Source organism: Ovis aries, chromosome 8 (assembly GCF_016772045.2).
Source record: "Ovis aries strain OAR_USU_Benz2616 breed Rambouillet chromosome 8, ARS-UI_Ramb_v3.0, whole genome shotgun sequence".
NCBI lineage: Eukaryota > Metazoa > Chordata > Mammalia > Artiodactyla > Bovidae > Ovis > Ovis aries.
The window spans coordinates 47,874,581-47,894,510 of record NC_056061.1 but is presented as its reverse complement, the minus strand read 5'-3'; the positions used below and the strand labels follow the sequence as shown (position 1 = coordinate 47,894,510).

At 45.5% G+C, this 19,930-nt stretch overlaps 1 protein-coding gene across 1 annotated transcript in view; it reads right to left on the bottom strand.

Annotated features, from left to right (window-relative positions):
* MDN1 (midasin AAA ATPase 1) overlaps positions 1-19,930 on the bottom strand; it is a 145,364-nt gene that overhangs the window by 21,738 nt on the left and 103,696 nt on the right. Inside the window, exons 70-84 of the mRNA XM_012182781.4 lie at positions 19,583-19,729; positions 18,634-18,743; positions 14,486-14,559; positions 13,811-14,009; positions 12,337-12,496; positions 10,062-10,208; positions 9,441-9,567; positions 8,663-8,768; positions 8,009-8,124; positions 6,634-7,101; positions 6,166-6,392; positions 5,121-5,276; positions 4,794-4,963; positions 3,882-4,043; positions 733-870 (exon numbers count right to left, since the gene is read on the bottom strand). Of these exons, the coding sequence (XP_012038171.3) occupies positions 733-870; positions 3,882-4,043; positions 4,794-4,963; positions 5,121-5,276; positions 6,166-6,392; positions 6,634-7,101; positions 8,009-8,124; positions 8,663-8,768; positions 9,441-9,567; positions 10,062-10,208; positions 12,337-12,496; positions 13,811-14,009; positions 14,486-14,559; positions 18,634-18,743; positions 19,583-19,729 (2,507 nt within the window). The remainder of the gene's footprint in view (positions 1-732; positions 871-3,881; positions 4,044-4,793; positions 4,964-5,120; positions 5,277-6,165; positions 6,393-6,633; positions 7,102-8,008; positions 8,125-8,662; positions 8,769-9,440; positions 9,568-10,061; positions 10,209-12,336; positions 12,497-13,810; positions 14,010-14,485; positions 14,560-18,633; positions 18,744-19,582; positions 19,730-19,930) is intronic.

Sequence of the window (19,930 nt, the reverse complement as noted above, 5' to 3'; positions counted from 1 at the left end):
TTTCCAATTTTCCCTTCAAAGGAAGAGAGGAAGTCTGGATTGGTTTGTTCCTCTATTTTTAATAGGTATGACCATACCTTAAATAGAAATTTGTGGACTAATTTACATTTAGAATACAGATGATAAAATGAAATTCCACTACCTGTTCTTTCTTCAAGTCGCAGTTGATTAATGACTAAATGACTAAAAGTATATTAAAAAAAAAAATCCAAATCAGATTGGAATTTTAAAATGTAATATAAGAATCTTAGTCCAAAGCATCTAAATATTTAAAAGCATTCTTGATTCCAACTAAAAAAGGATATAGATATTTAAAATCTGAACATGTCAAAGACATAAAACAATAAAACCATTAATAACAAACACTAGCACTATTGTTTAATATAATCATTACTTAAAATAGACAAGCTTTTTGTCCTTAAATGAACCACTACCAAAAGTGTTCTCTAGAAAATCAGCAAAAATGTTCCCATTTAAAATAAAAAATTTTTAAACTATTTCCTTCCTAAATTGTAGGTACAACCAATGACTGAGCTACAAAATATCCTTTCTATTGTCTTCAAGCTTTTAATTTACAGCCACTCCCTAAACTCCAGTATTCTTAAGGTACCTAAATCAGTCTGAAAACCATTAACCTAATAGCAAAAACATTTATATGTGTAATGTAAATACTGGAAAAGGAGTGTGTGCTTCTGCATCCAATCTACATATTTCATGGCCATGAAAACATACCTGTTCTTCATTTTCTATCTGATCACTCACATCCTTCATGCCCTCGCCTTCTCCAATCCCTCCTCCCTCGTAGTCATGGAATTCAGTCGCCCCTTCTCCCGCTGAATCTTCCATAAACTCTTTGGGCAGGCAAAATCCCTTGAAAAATGAAGAGTGAACGGTTACATACAAATGCAATAAAGAAGTGATTCCCAGTCCTGCTACAGGAAAAAATACTCTACATAAATGGTAAATTCTTATCTAGCTCAGTATTTTATATCTGATGGAAGGACAGGAGACTTCTTGACATTCTTTTCTTCCTTGGTGATAAGTTATTATGCAGTTTCAAAGCTTGACATCAGATTTAATATACGAGGTTTTGACTGTGAAAGCCTCTGGTCATTCCGCTAATAGAAAAATTTGAATGAGGTATATACCAAGGATGGTATTTAAGAAGCAAATCACCAGGGGTGGGGAGACAGAGTAAACCCTCTCAGTGTCTAAATCCCAAAAGGGTTTTGTCCTTCTTTATCTACTTCCCAAATTAGTAAGCCAGAGAGGAAAGAGAGAAGAGAAGAACCCTTGAGGTACAGCAGCTTGAAAACAGATGCTGTGAGAGAGTTCATCTTCTTTCATTAAGGAAAATTTTGTGTGATGGTCCTCAAATCAAGTCACAGTGCGTGCGTGTGTGTGTGTGGCTAAGTTTCTTCAGTCTTGTCTGACTCTTTGCAACCCTAAGGACCACAGCCACCAGGCTCCTCTGTCCATGGGATCCTCCAGGCAAGAATACTGGAGTAGGTTGCTATGCCCTCCTCCAGGGGATCTTCCCAATCCAGGGATCGAACCTGAGCCTCTTACATCTACCTGCACTGGCAGGCAGGCTCTTTACCACTAGCATTTTAAAGAGCCACTAGTTCTTTACCACTGGGAAGTAATTATAACGCAAAAAAATTTTTTAAAAAAAGCACCCCCACCCTTGAGGTAACCTGTCACTCTCAGCCTGGGGCGTCTGCTGCCAAGGCACTTGGCAACCCTTATGGCATGGGGTCTAGAGATAGAGCAACATTTGTAAAGAGTTAACAAAACTGTATTTCATGTCAGAAGAGAGCCTAAAAATAAGTATCAAATACTAGTGTGTAGGATGAAATTGACTAGAAAAAGAAACAGAAGAAAATAAAGGCTCTCCATCAGAAATTCTATCAGAGAAGAGTGTACGCTATCAAGATATTTGTCAATCTGAGGATGAGAAGGTACTAAGAATACGCTGACAACAAGACCAAGATCCAGAACCAGCAAACACTGGCTGGCTGAGTTACTCAGAAACAGCTCTCCATGGCTTAAGCGCTTCCATAACAACCTAGATCTATTTTCTTAGCACTGTATCTCATCTATTTTCAAGTTCCCTCAGCAGTCCTCAGAGAGAACAGGAATACAGTACAGAGACTTAAAAAATTAAGGGAAAGGCAAACTCACTTTCAGGACATGTATTCTTAGAAAGGTGACTGGAAAATACATTTTGGTTAAAATAGTGAGGTAAATGGCTACGTAATCCAGTATTCATGCCTGGAGGATCCTATGGAAGGAGGAGCCTGGTGGGCTAGTCCATGGGATCACATAGCGTCAGACCAGACTGAGCACCTAACATTTTCACACTATTTTAAAGAAATACATTTAGATGCATGCAGAGTAAGTCATAAAAGGAGGGAGATTCAGACGTCCTTCCGCAGGGCACATTACTGCTGCAGCTGAGACAGACACTAAGCTCGCAGCACTCTGCTTTTATCAGAACCATTTCTACCCACCACAACCCCATCCGTAAACACACACAGGTCTGACAGGCCGGTCATTCTAGAGCCTGTCAGACAACAGCGATGGTGCAAGTGGACAATCATAGCCGACCCAAGTCTGGGGGCACCCTCAACATACTGTCCTGCCCGTCTTCTGCACACAGTGTTCCCTCCAGAAGTGATGGGATGTGAGATTGGCTCAGTGCCCATCAGAGAGAGGGGGCAGATCTCAATAAAGGCACACACTTATCCTCTAGAGACAAGGGCTTGCCTCCCCATTTTTTTTTAATCCCTTTATAGTATTTTAGATGCTCAAAACTAAGAGCTTGTGACTGTTTACAAGAAGCCTAGACCTCACCTTCAGTTTGTAAATTCCTATCTTCTTTAAGTGCATCTCACCTGTACCATATTTAGATTCAGGAAAGATCTTAAAATACTAGGGACATTAAAAGAAAAAAAAAGAAACAAAAAACTATATATTTAGTTGAAGGTGGTTCTCATAAAAATGCAAGTCCCATTTTACAAATGAGCAAACTGAGGCTAAGTGACTCACTCACTCTGAATCTCGGAACCAGAGAGCCCTGTGACTGGCCTTGCCATGCCATGCCGAGTCTGTTAGATCTGTCTGCTGCTCCTGAATTCCAAGGGTAGGGTCTGCAGTCTCTACAGTATCAATGCTTTTCACAGCACTGGGATCATGGCTGAATGAAGGAATGACTTCCCTATTAAAGATGCCCACCTCTCTTAACCTTAAGAACCCCATTACCATTTCATGAATAAGTATAAATAACTTACAACTTAACAGAATTAAAGTGAAGTTGCTCAGTTGTATCTGACTCTTTGCAACCCTATGGACTGTAGCCTGACAGGCTCTTCCGTCCATGGGATTTTCCAGGCAAGAATACTGGAGTGGGTTGCCATTTTCTTCTCCAGGGGATCTTCCTGACCCAGAGATCAAACTCAGATCTCCCACATTGCAGGCAGACTCTTTACCCTCTGAGCCACCAGGGCTTAACAGCATTAAGGATTCATTTATCCTATAGGTCTAGCTCAGAGTTATCAGAAGACTTCAAATTGGAGACAGAGAGAGAAGAGTATGAACAGAAAGCAACAGCCTTTAGATGGACTCTGTAGTCTAGGGAACTGCCCCCGTGAGGGACCTGATTCTAGTAGAAACTAGAGACCTGATTTTAGTAGAAACTAAACCAAGACTTTAGTAGAAACAAGCTTAATAAAAGGGAATAAACAAAGCCATAAGAAATTCACAGGGAGGGCAAATCACCTCCTGCTATTTGTGAAGGTCCAGAATAAAAGCCCATCAAATCAAACACTGATGGGTATGGAATATTTGGGTACCTGCTGCTCTATGTAAACAGTCCTTACCTTTTGGGCAAGCTCCGTGAAGATCTGGGCAAGCACAGAGAGCAGCTTTGCAGTGCTACGGTGAGTCGCCAAAGACATGGTCAGGAAGAAGAGGACGAGGTCAGAGTACCTGGACAGCATGGGCACCAGGCGCACCAACAAGCGGCAGGACTGGGTGAAGAACTAGGGGCAAAACAGATTGAAAGGCCTGCTCATACCAGGTCTCCTCTGGGGTAACCAGGTAGTGACGGTGGCTGCACAACACTGAGTGTATTAAATGTCACTAATGGCACATTTTAATTACACACAGGTACACCACCCATGCTCACTGGGATTTCCTCCTCATTCACACAAACTCTCACAACACTACACTTCAAATTCTTAGTGACTTAAGTCTCTTGTTAACATTTAGTTAACAAGGTTGTTTATCTTTTTAAAAAGTATGTTTATCAACAAATTCTGCTGGGATTCAAAGTTCGCACTGGAAGCAATGCAACAGAATAACACACAAGTCCTATAAAGTAAGTTGTTTCTCTGGACTTAGGGAGATGACAATGTCATCCTCTCCTGGCTTACGGAAGGGAAAGGGGGTTGCATGATATGGCCAGTAATCCTTAGTTATGGCGGTAACATCCACCATTAACATCAAACACCCAGGAGTATGTGATTAAGATATGAAAGAATTCTAGGTACGTCAATCCTAGGTACTCTAGACTGCCATCATTTTTCCACTTACAATTGTAATCCTTAGCAAGCAAGCTCTAAGTTTTCCAAAGTTTGTCAGTGAGGTCTACACGCACAAAGAGATCAAATTCTTAATGATTCTGCCAAGGAGGCCTGCTTTGGGAAGACTATGCGGAGTGAGGTGAAACCCCGTCTGCTTCTGCTCAGCCCATGCGGACAGTGAGAAGCTTGTAAGGATCCGCTGGTTACCGTGTGCTTGGCTGCTGTACCATCCTCGCCAGATGATTTCAGCCTCTCCACCAGCTCAGAGACAGCGGAAATGATTCTCTGCACACGCAATGTGCTCACGTCGGCCCAGAAGTCTTCCTCCAGGAGTTTTGTGAGATGTCCTAACTGCAGGCTCTCAAGGCCTGCAGTCTCTTTCATTCACAGAAAAGAACAACATGGTGAATAACAGAATAAACTCTCCTCTCCATTCATCCAATAATTTATTCCAACATCTGTCCTTAGATATTTAAAACAGATCAAATGAAAAAATCAAGTAAGAAACTAGTATTTTCCTGGTTATAGACATACCATCTTCTTCTTGGGGTCTTGCCTGGTCAGTGCTCTCCTCTGTGTTTTTACTGTTTCTTTCTGCTAAATTCTGAATGGCACAAAGGATGGCCTGGATGGCGGTTTCCATTTGCTCCGAAAAATCCTCTACAAACCCTTCATCCAGCATTTGGTTTCCTAGTAAAATAACGTGGTGCAGAACAAATTTTTAAAACTCAATCATTAGTTTCAGTGCCTCTGGAAATCACTAACAACCCTCATTTGTCATTTTAATAAACAGCCACCAGCTAAGCACCTGCTAAGGCTGAGTCACTGTTAAGCTGTGCTGGGTATAAGGAATGAGACACATCCCTGGCGTAGATAAACCTACAAGGTTATTTCCTTGTATTAAAACAATTTTGCTGAAAGAATGCCAAAAATAAGAAAACAGTTAAGATGGAGCGTATAAACACCAACTTAATCCAAACAGGAACTGTCAGCTTTCCAGCCGAAAAGAGAACTTTCTGGAGTAGCCAGTGAGCCTGTGCTCTCTCCCTACTCATGTGCTATACAGTAAGTAATATGATGGCAACCCAGAGGCAAGGTGCTCAAACAAAAGTTAAGAGATATGTGCTCGGGCTTCCTGGGTGGCTCAGTGGCCAAGAGCCTGTCTGCCAATGCAGGAGACACGGGTTCAATCCCTGGTCCAGGAAGATCCCACACGCTATGGAGCAACTAAGTCCATGCTCCAGAACTATTGAGCCTGTGCTCTAGAGCCTAGCCCCAACTACTGAGCCCACGTGCCATAGCTACTGAAGTCTGCCCACCCTAGAGCATGCGCTCCCATCAAGAGAAGTCACCACAGTGAGAAGCCCACACGTCGCAACTAGAGAAAAGCCTGTGCAGATCGAAGACCCAACACAACCAAAAATAAATAAATTTTATATATATATATATATATATATATATATATATATATATATATATATATATGAGTTATGGGCTCCAACCACACTTCCTGGCCTTAGAACCCTGAACAGATACATTACACTGGGCTTTTACTCCGTTACTGAAAAGCAGTCCTCACCTTCTTGGCTGCCTGGGGTGAGCAGATGTGTCTTCCAGCTAGTGAAGTCATCTGTGGCTTTATTGATCTCTCTTCTTACATATTTCATGCTCTCAACTAAAGCCATTTGTGGGTCTGTTTGCTCACCCTCAACCCCTGGAAGAATGAACAAGGACTCTAGGCCTTGCAAATGAGCTGACACCTGGGATAGGCAACTCAGCCCAGAAGAGCAAACTTCAAAATCTTTCCTGCAACAACAAAAATGCCACAATGTTGAAAGCAAGGCGCTACCACCCATCCACACCCACCCTTCCCTCCCTCCAACCACTAAAACTCAGGGCATCTAGAGACTTACAGCTGGACATAACACCACAAAGCACTATGCAGGTCACCAGAAAACTGAGGACCAAAGCACGACCCTTCCCTTCCCTCACTAAACTGTGACCATGAGCCCACACAGAAGCAGAGCAGAGACACAGGCACACTCACCAAGAATGAAAGAGAGACTCGCAAGATTGCTGCCTAATTCTGTCAACATCAGCTTTCACGGTTTTAACGGTTTTCAGCATCTCTGTTAATCTCGCAGTTGACTGCTGCCAACGTGGGTCCTGTTTCCGCATCAGGCAACCAGAGGGCAGCTGCGTTTTTGGAGCTGGGGACGGGAAGGTCAGGTCTGACGGGATTAGGTCTAGCGCTGCTCCAGAAAGCAGCCCCTGGAGGTGCTCCGGGTCTTCCAGGTAGGGGGCGTGTCTGGGGGCATGTCTGGGAGCAGGCCCAGCAGCAGGGCAGCACTGGAGGAGCCAGGAGAGCTGCTCCAGAAGGACTTGGGTCTGCATAGCCAGGTGCTGCAGCCTCTCCGTCCACTGTTGCACCCCGTCCTGAGGAGGGAAGGCCACAGGGTAGGCAGGCGGCCCCGTCAGCCTGCTGTCCATCTCTTGCACACAACTGAGGAGGTTCCTGCGCAGAGAAACAAACCCAGGGGAAAAACACATGGCACCTTCAACTGTGTCATTGAGCCATTTGTTAACAGTAAATTCATTGATTTCTGGATGAAGTATGGGCTGTTCCACACAATCAAGAAGAGAGGCTCCCCCAAAGGAGTAAAAGGTCTGATCATATATCTTCCAAAGTACTTAAACACAGCCTTTGGTGTTTAAACACATCCTTCAGAGTAGCAGAATGGGAACTCACTGCTTATCGTCTGCCACTGACAGGCCTCTCATACCCAACACAGTCACAGCACCGCAGTGACTTCAGCCACTATTTTCTAAAATAAAAAATCTAGTAAATGTAGTATACTTTGCTATATAAACTCTTGTGAGCAGAGACAAAATAGCTGAAGTGACTACAGTCTAGAATACGATCTCTCAGCCAAGGATCCACTTAGCAGGTGATGACAGGCTTCCTAGCCGTCCTCATCTTTTTAAATATTTATTTCCGTTGGGGAGCATCTGTGCATAGTTCAGCAAACTGCAACTCTGTGATCCAAAAAGCCTGACAAACTCAAGTCGACTCACGTCGGATCTGCGCCGAGACTGGGATGCCCCAATGCCATGAATGCAACCCTGTTCCTCAGCCCACATGGACTGCCAACCACGAACTCCCTCACTCCAGACCCAGGTGTGGTTCAGCTGTGACCATTTTTTCCGTCTGACTCGGCCTTCCAACTCATCCCCTGGAGGTGCTGCCAACACCAGGGGGCAGAAGTGTTACCATCAAAAGTAAGGGGCCGAGCCAAAGCAACCCCATCTGCGTCTTCGGGCCTCAGACCTCACATCACAACTGGGAGCAGCTCTTGCAGCAACTGTGAGCCGCACACAATTCTCCCTGATTCATTCCGAGAAACACAGCCAGTCAGCAATACCTGAGGAGGATCCACTGTTCGGTCAGCGCAGTCAGGCAGCGCCGCTGTCGGATGAGCACCTTCATCAGGTGCGCCGAGAACCCTTTACACCGCTCCACGTGGCCGGCGCCCACCTCCTGGCAGGGAGAGAGGGGAGTGTGCTGAGGGGCAGCATGGTGCAGATGCCACTGGTCCTGCACTCCTGGAGGAGCCCTGCAGGGGGCAAGCTGGGTGCGCTGCCCTCTAGAGGCCACACATCCGTCCACCTCTGGGAGCAGGGCTTCTCCAAGTGTGCTTCCACAGACCGTGGATGTTCCATGAGCAGGAACTAGTTTTAACACCAAAACTGGGTATCAGTGATCTTTTCTCAATTTATTGGGGGGTGGGGGGTGGGGGGAGAATCTGAGGGTAACATTCTCAACTTGAAGTTTTTCTTCCATAATTTTTCTTAAGGATTTGGACCTGCTAGCAAACGGTGAGTAACAGAACTTGTTATCAAATGCTTTCTGGTTAAGCACAAAATTACATTAATTACATTACATTCTCAGGTTGATAACTGCAGAGAGCTCAGTCACCTCCAGTGATGGGCTGTGATCATGTGACCAGGTCTGAGGATGCTGTCCTGGATGAACAGGAGTCCCCAGGCCCTGCAATCCCAAGGCTCTATCATCCTACCTTGGCTGGAGCCGCCAGGACTGCAATAAGCCTGACGTGTCGTGCAAGAGAGCGATAGAAGTACTTCTGGCAGCCCTCCCACGAAGATGAGATTTCTGTAAGCAACCTGGAGAAGTCAACATGATGTAATTAATTAAAACCGTTATCTCCACCCCAGATCCCGAGGAGTCAGAGACTGGTCTTTTCAGCCACAATCAGAAACCAAGAGTCTGAGCAGATTTACTTCTGTGAGGACCCACTGAATCAAGTAGTCATTAGTCCTTTACACAAAGGATGTGACAATAACACGAGACCTTAGAAGAGGTTTGTGTATATGGCACACTTAAAAATGTGACCATTCTCTTATAGATTTTCACCTGTACATTCAAATCAAGTGAGCAGACCTCAGGAAAATTCAAAGGCCAAAAAAATAATGGGAGAGATGAATACGAGGAGGAAAGAGAAATGAAAAGAAGAAAATCAACAGTTACTAACACTTGCTTTAAACGCTCAAAGTGGTCCCTTGTCTTCCTCAACCCACCAGACTCCCAACAGAGCCCAACCTTCCAATGTTTTACATTCGTTCCTTACCTTTTAAAAGGGCAGAAGGAAAGGGAAGTTTTTTAAAAAAGAAAATTAACACTTACTAGGCGCTCACAACCTGCCAGTCCTGAGCCGGCACTTTTAAAAATGCTATCCGAATGGTGACACTGGGACAGAAGTACTGCTACCCCTACTCTGGCAAATGAGGCCATGGAAGCTTAGCTGCCGTGCTTCATTTATAATTAAAAACACTAACCTAGAATCAGCCTCCTGAGTGCTGCTGACTATAGACAATGCGCTCTGGAGATCCAACGGGCGAAGATGGAGCATTTCTTGAGGGTTTTTTGTACGGGCCCAGGAAAGACCTTTGCGATATGACAAACCTAGGAAATAAACAGCATGTTTTTAAATAAAGAAACTCTGAAGAGAATGGATCAGCAATGCCACCGCTAATCAAAGTCGTGTCCTGGGAACAGCATCGCCCAGGACTCTCAGGCCCTGCCCCACACTGAGCGAAACAGAATCCGCTCCTGCACTTCAGCAAGATTCATATACGAGTTACTTCGAGAAGTATTGCTCTCTATGCAATGCTGGAAGGGTATGTGCTGTACAACAATTGGCGATGAAAATAAAACACATGGTTTCTGAGAAACCTCACTGCAAAACTGTGAAACTATTTGGGAGTCACAAACGGTTCATCATAGGATTTTCATACGTGCAACTGGAACTCTGCGAATGGCATTTCAAAACCTTGCTTTCCACCTTGTGTTTCGCACCATCTCAACTGTCTCTACAAAGTTTCCCCAAATCAACCATGTTATTTTTCTTCCTAAAAGCAGATGAGTATACTCCACTGAGTTTCCAGTGAAAACTGTACCAGTTTTTGTCAGGTGTTTAAAGAGGTCTGCTAAAGCTCGCTGCTTCTGCATGAGAATGTGCTTGGCTTCCGACCGCTGCTTCTCCTTCTCTGCGGATGGGTCCACCTTTAGGCTCTGAAGCTCACTCATAAAGGAGATCACTTCACCTGCAGGGAAGACAAGGGAGAATCATGGAAATCCCCAGGAATTCTTAATATACTCCGATTACCCAAGACCAAGGACATTTTGGAAACAAACACCAAGTGTCATTCATCTTTACATCTAACAGTCCTCAGCATTGGTAAATTCTCAATAACAACTGATGACATGCATGACAAGAGAAAAATCGGAAACAATCTATCTTGACAACAAACACCCAAATAAAAGTAGCTAATCTTTTTATCCAGGGGTTTTATAATCAGTCAAGCAAAAAACACTTATTGAACATGGATCATGTGCCATGATTTACACTAGTAACTTTAAAACACTTGAATAAACTTCCCATAACTACAACATGAATTGAGCTTCTATGCTGTACCGTGTGCTTTGAAAACGTTCTTCTAACCTGTACAGCTCCAGAACTTCTTTGTAGCCACTCTAAAGAGGCTCAGAAAGTCTAGTCATTTTCCAAAGGCCATTCAGCTACAGAGCAGACTTGAAGCCAGGACTTGAACCCTGGCTGAACTGACTCCAAGGCCCAGATTCTTTCTCCAGCACTGTGCTGCCTTCCTGAATACCCATAGGAACCAAGAACACGAAGGTGCTGCCAAGCTGCCACAGGCAGTGTCATAAGCTGACTGCATGTCCTGCCAAGTCCATGCCGAAGTGCTAACCTCCCAGGACCTCAGAATACGACTGTGTTTAGAGATGGGGCCTCTGAGCCCATGAAGGTAAAAGGAGGCCTTGTAGGTGGGCTCTAATCTAATCTGGCTGGCAACCTTGATAGAGGAGACATGGACACAGAAAAGGCATCTACAGGCCGAGAGAGCCTCAGAGAAACCGACCCTGCTGACACTCTAATCTTGGACTTTCAGCCTCCAGAACTGTGAGAAAACCCATTTCTAGTGTTTAAACCACCCAAGACGTGGCACAGCTGCCCCTTGAACAACATGGGTTTGAACTGTGTGGGTCCACTTACATGGGAGTTTTTTTTTTTTTTCAATAGTAAATACCTCGGGGTTTACATGAGCCCGAGTTGAATGAATTCGTGGATGCGGAACCATGGACACAGATGACCGACTCTAAGTGACACTTGGATTTCCCAGCTTGTGAAGGGGCGATGGCCCCAGCGCCTGTGCTCTTCACGGGTCAGCTGTACTTTGCTAAGGCAGCCCGAGCAGACGGGCTAGCAGGCTGTCTAGCCCATCAGGTGAGAGCCCACACACTGCACACAGCCGGCACAGCTGGCAGGAGAGGCCGTGAGTCTCCCAAAGGGCGCAGCTGGGATCTGTAGGCCATTCATCCCCATCATTAGGCACAGGCAGGCAGGTTATCTTGAAAAATGGATATTAGGCTATTACTCTAACAAGCTGGTTTTTACTTTATTTATCTGGCTGTGCCAGATCTTAATTGCAGTGGTGGGATCTAGTTCCCTGACCAGGCATTGAATCTGGGTCCCCTCCATTGGGAGCACAGAGCCATAAGCACTGGACCGCCAGCCAAGTCCCGCTAATAAGTTTTTTTTTTCCTGTATAAATATATTCCTGAGATCAGACTGCAGCCTTCCTGGAGAAGGACCAGCTTCACTGTGACCCCACACTCGCTGGGGCTGGGTAGAGGTGGACGAAGTGGTGAAAGGCTGCCAAGGGCCCAAACAGTCTATTAAGTTCTGGATCCCCTTTCCCAGCCATTGCTGATACATTGCAGAGCAAGAACAACCAGGGAGACAAGATTGCTATGGCTCTTTGAAGTGAAAGGGAAAAGAAAGGGACTGTGCATGAACTTTCCTTTTCCTTTAACTCAAGAGAGACAACATTTTGAGAGGTGATGAAGGCATCCAGACTCTAGGAAACCCTTCACTCATGTTCCTGACCAGGAAGAGCTGATGTGGACAAGGCTGCTGTAGAGAATGGCTAACACTGCTCTGGTCTGCACGAGAGGAGGACAAGACGAAAACCACGATGACCATCTGCGGGGTCTCAGCTGACTGTGTCTGGGTGTTGGCTGGTTTGTAACCCACTTGCTTATTCAATTACCTACTCTACACTACTAGGACACAGGTAATTAATTCCAGCCTTTCTAGGCCACTGGGGATACTTCAGAAAGAAAGCCTCCTCAGTCTGGGCATGCACCCACCGGTGAACTGGTCGAGGCCCTCCACGAGGCGGGGCAGGGGGCTTCCCTGGATGAGCGTTAGGCACATCTTCCTCATGCGTTTCAGGAGTTTCGGCAAGCGACGCAGAAGGGTCCCCTCCGAGGGGAGAGGGGTGCCCTGACACTGCTCTGGAACAGCAGCCTGTGACACAGAGTACAACAGTCATGGTACACTCCCACGCAGGTGCTGAATTAAATGTCATGCCCTCCACATACCTGGCTCAGCAACAGGACACTCCCCTTGCCCCGTCTCTGAAGTCTCATAAGAATAAATAAAACATCACCAAAAAGTAAAACCTCATGTGCCTCAGGGACTTAGCAGAGTATGGAGCTGGCGTGCGAGGTCCCTGTCAGGGAAGCCCCCGACCCCACTGCCCCCAGCGCTGCCTTCTGCGCTTGTCACGAGGGGCCGTCCTGCTCCCTGAAGGCAGGGCTGGGCAGCGTAACTGCTGCCTCTGAGATAATGTGCCCCACTGTGCTTCTCAGACACACAGGCAGGGCTAACCTGACTGCAAAATCCAACTCCAGCCACTGTCTCCCATCACCCTCTAATTCCTGACACTTCAAACACCAGGATCCAGATACTAGGGAAGGCAGCAGACGAAGGGAAACTAGGCAAAGGGAAAAGCTTTTGTTTGTGGGGGCCACAGTTTTACTATTTTTTTTTCCCCGAGGAATCGTGAAATTCTTAACTCAATAACAAAAAAATCTGATCAGCATTATGAGCAGTGAGGTGATGAATACAATCAAAAGAAAATAAATTTGGCAGCTATATCATATGTGTGCAGCCTTATCATGGCTGGACGCTCAGTTTCTACTAAGCTTTCTGAACTATTAAAATAGTTCTAATAGCGTTGCTGACTCTCTAGACCCAGCGTAGAAAGCACAGCATGACGCCAAAAGCCATCACTCCCTCACGAGTACCCCCCCACACCCAGTGACGCTGCAGCAGGGACACCCTCCTGTCACAGACCTGCTCACTCAAGGTCTTCATAACTGTTTGTCAGTTCTCAAGCCTTGGTACTTGAAACTGGCCGTGATGGAAGTTCACACATTTTCACACCATGGTCACCAGCAACCACTTCAAAGCAGCACATCACTACACACAGTCACTCCTGGTGTGTGCAGCAGCCTCATCATGTGGGGTCCCAAAGGCACCTTCCATGCCCTATTCCTAAGCTGATGCTTTAAATCTTCCCTTACAGGTAAGGGAACTGTTCACAGATAAGTACATCGGTTTTGTACACAGGCCCATGTTAAGCTTCCAGCATGAGGATTAACACTTTTTGCCTTACTAGGCAGCAAGGTCAGAAAGACAAAACACCACACCACTAGCCTAAAGAAGATTTCAAAGGCATTCCCTCACCTAGCTCTAAGGGCACATCTCCCACAGAAAGCACAGACCCCATCCAACCAGCTCAGGAAGAAGCAAACACGGTATCTCGCGAGCTAATACCTGCGCGGCTGCTGGCCGGGCTAACAGGGTCTCCCTCAGGGCCCTGTTCAGACTCTGAACGGGGGTCTCCTCACTTGCGGTTGCACCTGTTGGCCTTGGCAAACAGTCCAGCTGCTCCTCCTCATCGCCCTCCACCAGGGATGACTGGCAGGGTTCACTCAGGACAGCTTCAAATTTCTTCATGAATTTAAAGAGGGTTCTGGCCCCCAGGTAATGGGAGATAAGGGCAGGAAAAAGTAAAAATGGAAAAGTGAGGAAATATGTAAATGACATAATGCATACACAGGCAACTTAATAACTTGTACCTCTAGTATACTACGAGTGTCCTAGAAACTCATAATCTTTTGGGTTTTTTTAAAGGAAAAAGCATGGCAGGTATTCTAATCTCAACTGAAGCCAGGAATGGTGGGATCACTTGGCTGAAGGTGAGCAGATGGTGGAGGACTCGACCGTCAGCAGCACACAGCCCACTCTGTCTCGAGACACATCAGTTCCTCCCCGAGTGAGACTGCTTTGGGTGGGAGGGGTCGGTGCTGTGCAGCCAGCAGAACAGTCTAGTGTTTTTTCAGCAAGTTTAAGGTAGCACAAGTCAGGCCTTTGTAACAATGTAATCATGCTCTCTACCATTCAAAAATTCTGAGTTTTGGCCACTCCCTGTTTTAAAAGATGAATTACCTGTGTGTCTTTTCCACAGACTGCTTAATAGACCAGAAGCTGACATCATTCCACTTGGATATCTTAACAAATTCCTGTAAGATAAATGAAGCTCAAGGAAGGGCTTTACAAAGGTGGTGTCATTCTATTTCTTTCTAGATCACCCATGTGATGACCGGAGCTCTCTTCATCCCTAACCCAGGACAGCGTGTCAGTGAGCAAGTAAAACAAGTCTAATAAAGGGACATGTGTTTGTCTCAAAGCGATGGAAAAAAGTGCTGCTACAAGGCCAGGGCCGGCGGCTGGGAGGAGCATCCCGAGGAGCGGTGGCTGCGCAGGCGCAGGAGGGCCTAGAGGAGCTATCCCATGTTGAAGGTCAGGAATGGCGGCGGTAAGGAGATACCCCTCGACCAAGGTAAGGAGCAGTGGCTGTGCTTTGCTGGAGCAGCCGTGAAGAGATACCCCATGCCCAAGGTAAGAGAAACCCAAGTAAGATGGTGGGTGTTGCAAGAGGGCATCAGAGGGCATCAGAGGGCAGACACACTGAAACCATACTCACAGAAAACTAGTCAATCTAATCACACTAGGACCACAGCCTTCTCTAACTCAATGAAACCAAGTCATGCCCGCGGGGCAACCCAAGACGGGCGGGTCATGGTGGAGAGGTCTGACAAAGCGTGGTCTACTGGAGAAGGGAATGGCAAGCCACTTCAGTATTCTTGCCTTGAGAACCCCATGAACAGTATGAAAAGGCAAAATGATAGGATACTGAAAGAGGAACTCCCCAGGTCATTAGGTGCCCAATATGCTACTGGAGATCAGTGGAGAAATAACTCCAGAAAGAATGAAGGGATGGAGCCAAAGCAAAAACAATACCCAGCTGTGGATGTGACTGGTGATAGAAGCAAGATCCGATGCTGTAAAGGGCAATATTGCGTAGGAACCTGGAATGTCAGGTCCATGAATCAAGGCAAATTGGAAGTGGTCAAACAAGAGATGGCAAGGGTGACCGTCTACATTCTAGGAATCAGCGAACTAAAATGGACTGGAATGGGTGAATTTAACTCAGATGACCATTGTATCTACTACTGCAGGCAGGAATCCCTCAGAAGAAATGGAGTAGCCATCACAGTCAACAAAAGAGTCTGAAATGCAGTACTTGGATGCAGTCTCAAAAACGACAGAATGATCTCAGTTCATCTCCAAGGCAAACCATTCAATATCACAGTTATCCAAGTCTATGCCCCAACCAGTAACGCTGAAGAAGCTGAAGTTAAACAGTTCTATGAAGACCTACAAGACATTTTAGAACTAACACCCAAAAAAGATATCCTTTTCCTTATAGGGGACTGGAATGCAAAAGTAGGAAGTCAAGAAATACCTGGAGTAATAGGCAAATTTGCGGAATGAAGCAGGGCAAAGACTAACAGAGTTTTGCCAAGAAAATGCACTGGTCATAGCAAACACCGTCTTCCAACAACACAAGAGAAGACTCTACACATGGACATCACCAGATGGTCAACACCGAAATCAGATCAATTATATTCTGTGCAGCCAAAGATGGAGAAGCTCTATACAGTCAACAAAAACAAGATCAGGAGCTGACTGTGGCTCAGATCATGAACTCCTTATTACCAAATTCAGACTGAAATTGAAGAAAGTAGGGAAAACCGCTAGACCATTCAGGCATGACCTCAATCAAATCCCTTATGATTATACAGTGGAAGTGAGAAATAGATTTAAGGGCCTAGATCTGATAGATAGAGTGCCTGATGAACTATGGAATGAGGTTTGTGACACTGTACAGGAGACAGGGATCAAGACCATCCCCATGGAAAAGAAATGCAAAAAAGCCAAATGGCTGTCTGGGGAGGCCTTACAAATAGCTGTGAAAAGAAGAGAGGCGAAAAGCAAAGGAGAAAAGGAAAGATATAAGCATCTGAATGCAGAGTTCCAAAGAATAGCAAGAAAAGATAAGAAAGCCTTCTTCAGCGATCAATGCAAAAAAATAGAGGAAAACAACAGAATGGGAAAGACTAGAGATCTCTTCAAGAAAATTAGAGATACCAAGGGAACATTTCATGCAAGGATGGGCTCGATAAAGGACAGAAATGGTATGGACCTAACAGAAGCAGAAGATATTAAGAAGAGGTGGCAAGAATACACAGAAGAACTGTACAAAAAAGATCTTCACGACCTGGATAATCATGATGACGTGATCACTCATCTAGAGCCAGACATCTTGGAAAGTGAAGTCAAGTGGGCCTTAGAAAGCATCACTACGAACAAAGCTAGTGGAGGTGATGGAATTCCAGTGGAGCTGTTTCAAATCCTGAAAGATGATGCTGTGAAAGTGCTGCACTCAATATGCCAACAAATTTGGAAAACTCAGCCATGGCCACAGGACTGGAAAAGGTCAGTTTTCATTCCAATCCCAAAGGAAGGCAATGCAAAAGAATGCTCAAACTACCACACAATTGCACTCATCTCACATGCTAGTAAAGTAATGTTCAAAATTCTCCAAGCCAGGCTTCAGCAATACGTGAACCATGAACTCCCTGATGTTCAAGCTGGTTTTAGAAAAGGCAGAGGAACCAGAGATCAAATTGCCAACATCCACTGGATCATGGAAAAGCAAGAGAGTTCCAGAAAAACATCTATTTCTGCTTTCTTGACTATGCCAAAGCCTTTGACTGTGTGGATCACAGTAAAATGTGGAAAATTCTGAAAGAGATGGGCATACCAGACCACCTGACCTGCCTCTTGAGAAATCTGTATGCAGGTCAGGAAGCAACAGTTAGAACTGGACATGGAACAACAGACTGGTTCCAAATAGGAAAAGGAGTGTGTCAAGGCTGTATACTGTCACCCTGCTTATTTAACTTATATGCAGAGTACATCATGAGAAATGCTGGACTGGAAGAAACACAAGCTGGAATCAAGATTGCTGGGAGAAATATCCATAACCTCAGATATGCAGATGACACCACCCTTATGGCAGAAAGTGAAGAGGAACTGAAAAGCCTCTTGATGAAAGTGAAAGAGGAGAGTAAAAAAGTTGGTTTAAAGCTCAACATTCAGAAAAGAAAGATCATGGCATCTGGTCCCATCACTTCATGGGAAATAGATGGGGAAACAGGGGAAACGGTGTCAGACTTTATTTTTTTGGACTCCAAAATCACTGCAGACGGTGACTGCAGCCATGAAATTAAAAGACGCTTACTCCTTGGAAGAAAAGTTATGACCAACCTAGATAGCATATTCAAAAGCAGAGACATTACTTTGCCGACTAAGGTCCGTCTAGTCAAGGCTGTGGTTTTTCCTGTGGTCATGTATGGATGTGAGAGTAGGACTGTGAAGAAGGCTAAGCGCCGAAGAATTGATGCTTTTGAACTGTGGTGTTGGAGAAGACTCTTGAGAGTCCCTTGGACTGCAAGGAGATCCAACCAGTCCATTCTGCAGGAGATCAACCCTGGGATTTCTTTGGAAGGAATGATGCTGAAGCTGAAACTCCAGTCCTTTGGCCACCTTATGTGAAGAGTTGACTCATTGGAAACGACTCTGATGCTGGGAGGGCTCAGGGACAGGAGGAGAAGGGGACGACCGAGGATGAGATGGCTGGATGGCATCACGGACTCGATGGACATGAGTCTGAGTGAACTCTGGGAGATGGTGATAAACAGGGAGGCCTGGTGTGCTGCGATTCATGGGGTCGCAAACAGTCGGACATGACTGAGCGACTGAACTGAACTGACAATCAGTATGTCGCTGTGTACTCTAGCATAAACTGGCATTGGCTCCACAACCACTGAAAGTATCAAATATAGGATTCTCATTACCCGCCAGCACCGCCACAGCCCACAGGCTGACACCAGCTGGCGCTCCTCTGAGGTGGAAGAGGGAGCCACCCACTGGCTGCAACTGGGGAGTGGGCCCTAACAGTGCCCCTAGGTACCTCTGATGGGTGCCACTCCACAGAACCCTCACACACGTGGCCAAGGCACCAATGCCACAAAACGCAAAACCTGCCATCCTGCTTGGCTGGTGCTATGTTCCCCTCCGTTCCTCAGAGCTCCTGTTTCACTGTTAATCGGATTAAAAAACAGAACTGAAAAACAATTTGCTGCTTTTGTTCTCCCAAGAGTGATTATGACTGCTGTTCATCTTACTTTAAGCTCTTTTTCCAGGGGGGAACGAAGTTCCACAATTTTGGCCTGGACCCGGTAGAGGAATTGCTTGTAATAATGGTACAAGTTCCACAGAACACTGCAAAGTGCATCTGGAAGAAAGGAAAAGGAGATGAAAACACACGTGCTGCTGGCTTCTCCCTCGGGGCTGCACACTCCCTCATGACTCGCTGGGCCACGACATCACAGCAGAGCACCCACAGATTATGTAACAGCTCGTCGGGGAGCCGGGCTTAGCGGTTCCCAGAGATGCAGGCTGCCAACACTACCCCTACTCTTTTCATTTCAGTCTGCAGTGGATATTTTCTTCAGTCGCACTTTCGTTCTTAAAGAAGGCATACTCAGATGTTCTACCAAACTCACAATTTCCAACTCTTTCTCAGAATCTTACTGTAAAGTCAGCAGAAACCAAGCCTGTCTTAAAAGATGGCATAGTAAGAGCTCACCTTGACTACTCATTCACTTAAATCTATACCTCACAGTGACACTTTTATCTAAACTGCCGTGGTCAGGGATGGTAACTGACAGTAGAAGTTTTATGTGCAACTGCTTGATATGCGGCAGTGCTCTCCTGAGATCAAAGAACCTAATTATAGCCTGGATCAAGCAGAAGCTTAACGGGACATATGCACCGTCTAGACAGACAGACGCGCTGCCTCAACATGCCAGCTCCGAGGATCTGCATCTGTTGATTTACCGCTGCCACAGTTCACTAGCAGGGATTCAATTATAACCAGTCTGCACTTGATTTCAGTGTTTTCCTCTTTATCTTACCTGAAGCACATTATAGTAAAAGACAACTGAAAGCGTCTTGTTTAAAATCTGGTATGCAATAAGACACCTGTCTCACGAATTCAAAGCCTAATCATTTTAACAGCATAGGGTAAAATTAAAGAAAAAAAATTTTATACACACATATGTATATCCTTACCTTTTCCTTCGACTTGTGGCATCAGCAAGACATGACAATGGAAAACCAGCAACATCTGAAGTCGTATGTGGAACTCCCCCAGTGAGGATCCTTCAATAAAGGCTTGTAACGTGCTGACCAGCAACATCAGGGTCATCTGTTTGTCATCTTCAGAGATTCAAAGAGGAAAACACGTGTGTCTGCAACCATCACTCAGTGTCATACTGCACACAGTCTACTATGAGATCCCCGAGGGACACCAGTTAACATGAAGTCTGGAGCAAGGACTACAGCTACATTTCAAGCTGGTTAAAAAATGGCAGCTGCGCTAGCAGTATGTGTGAAATGCACTCATGGCAAACGAGGAAA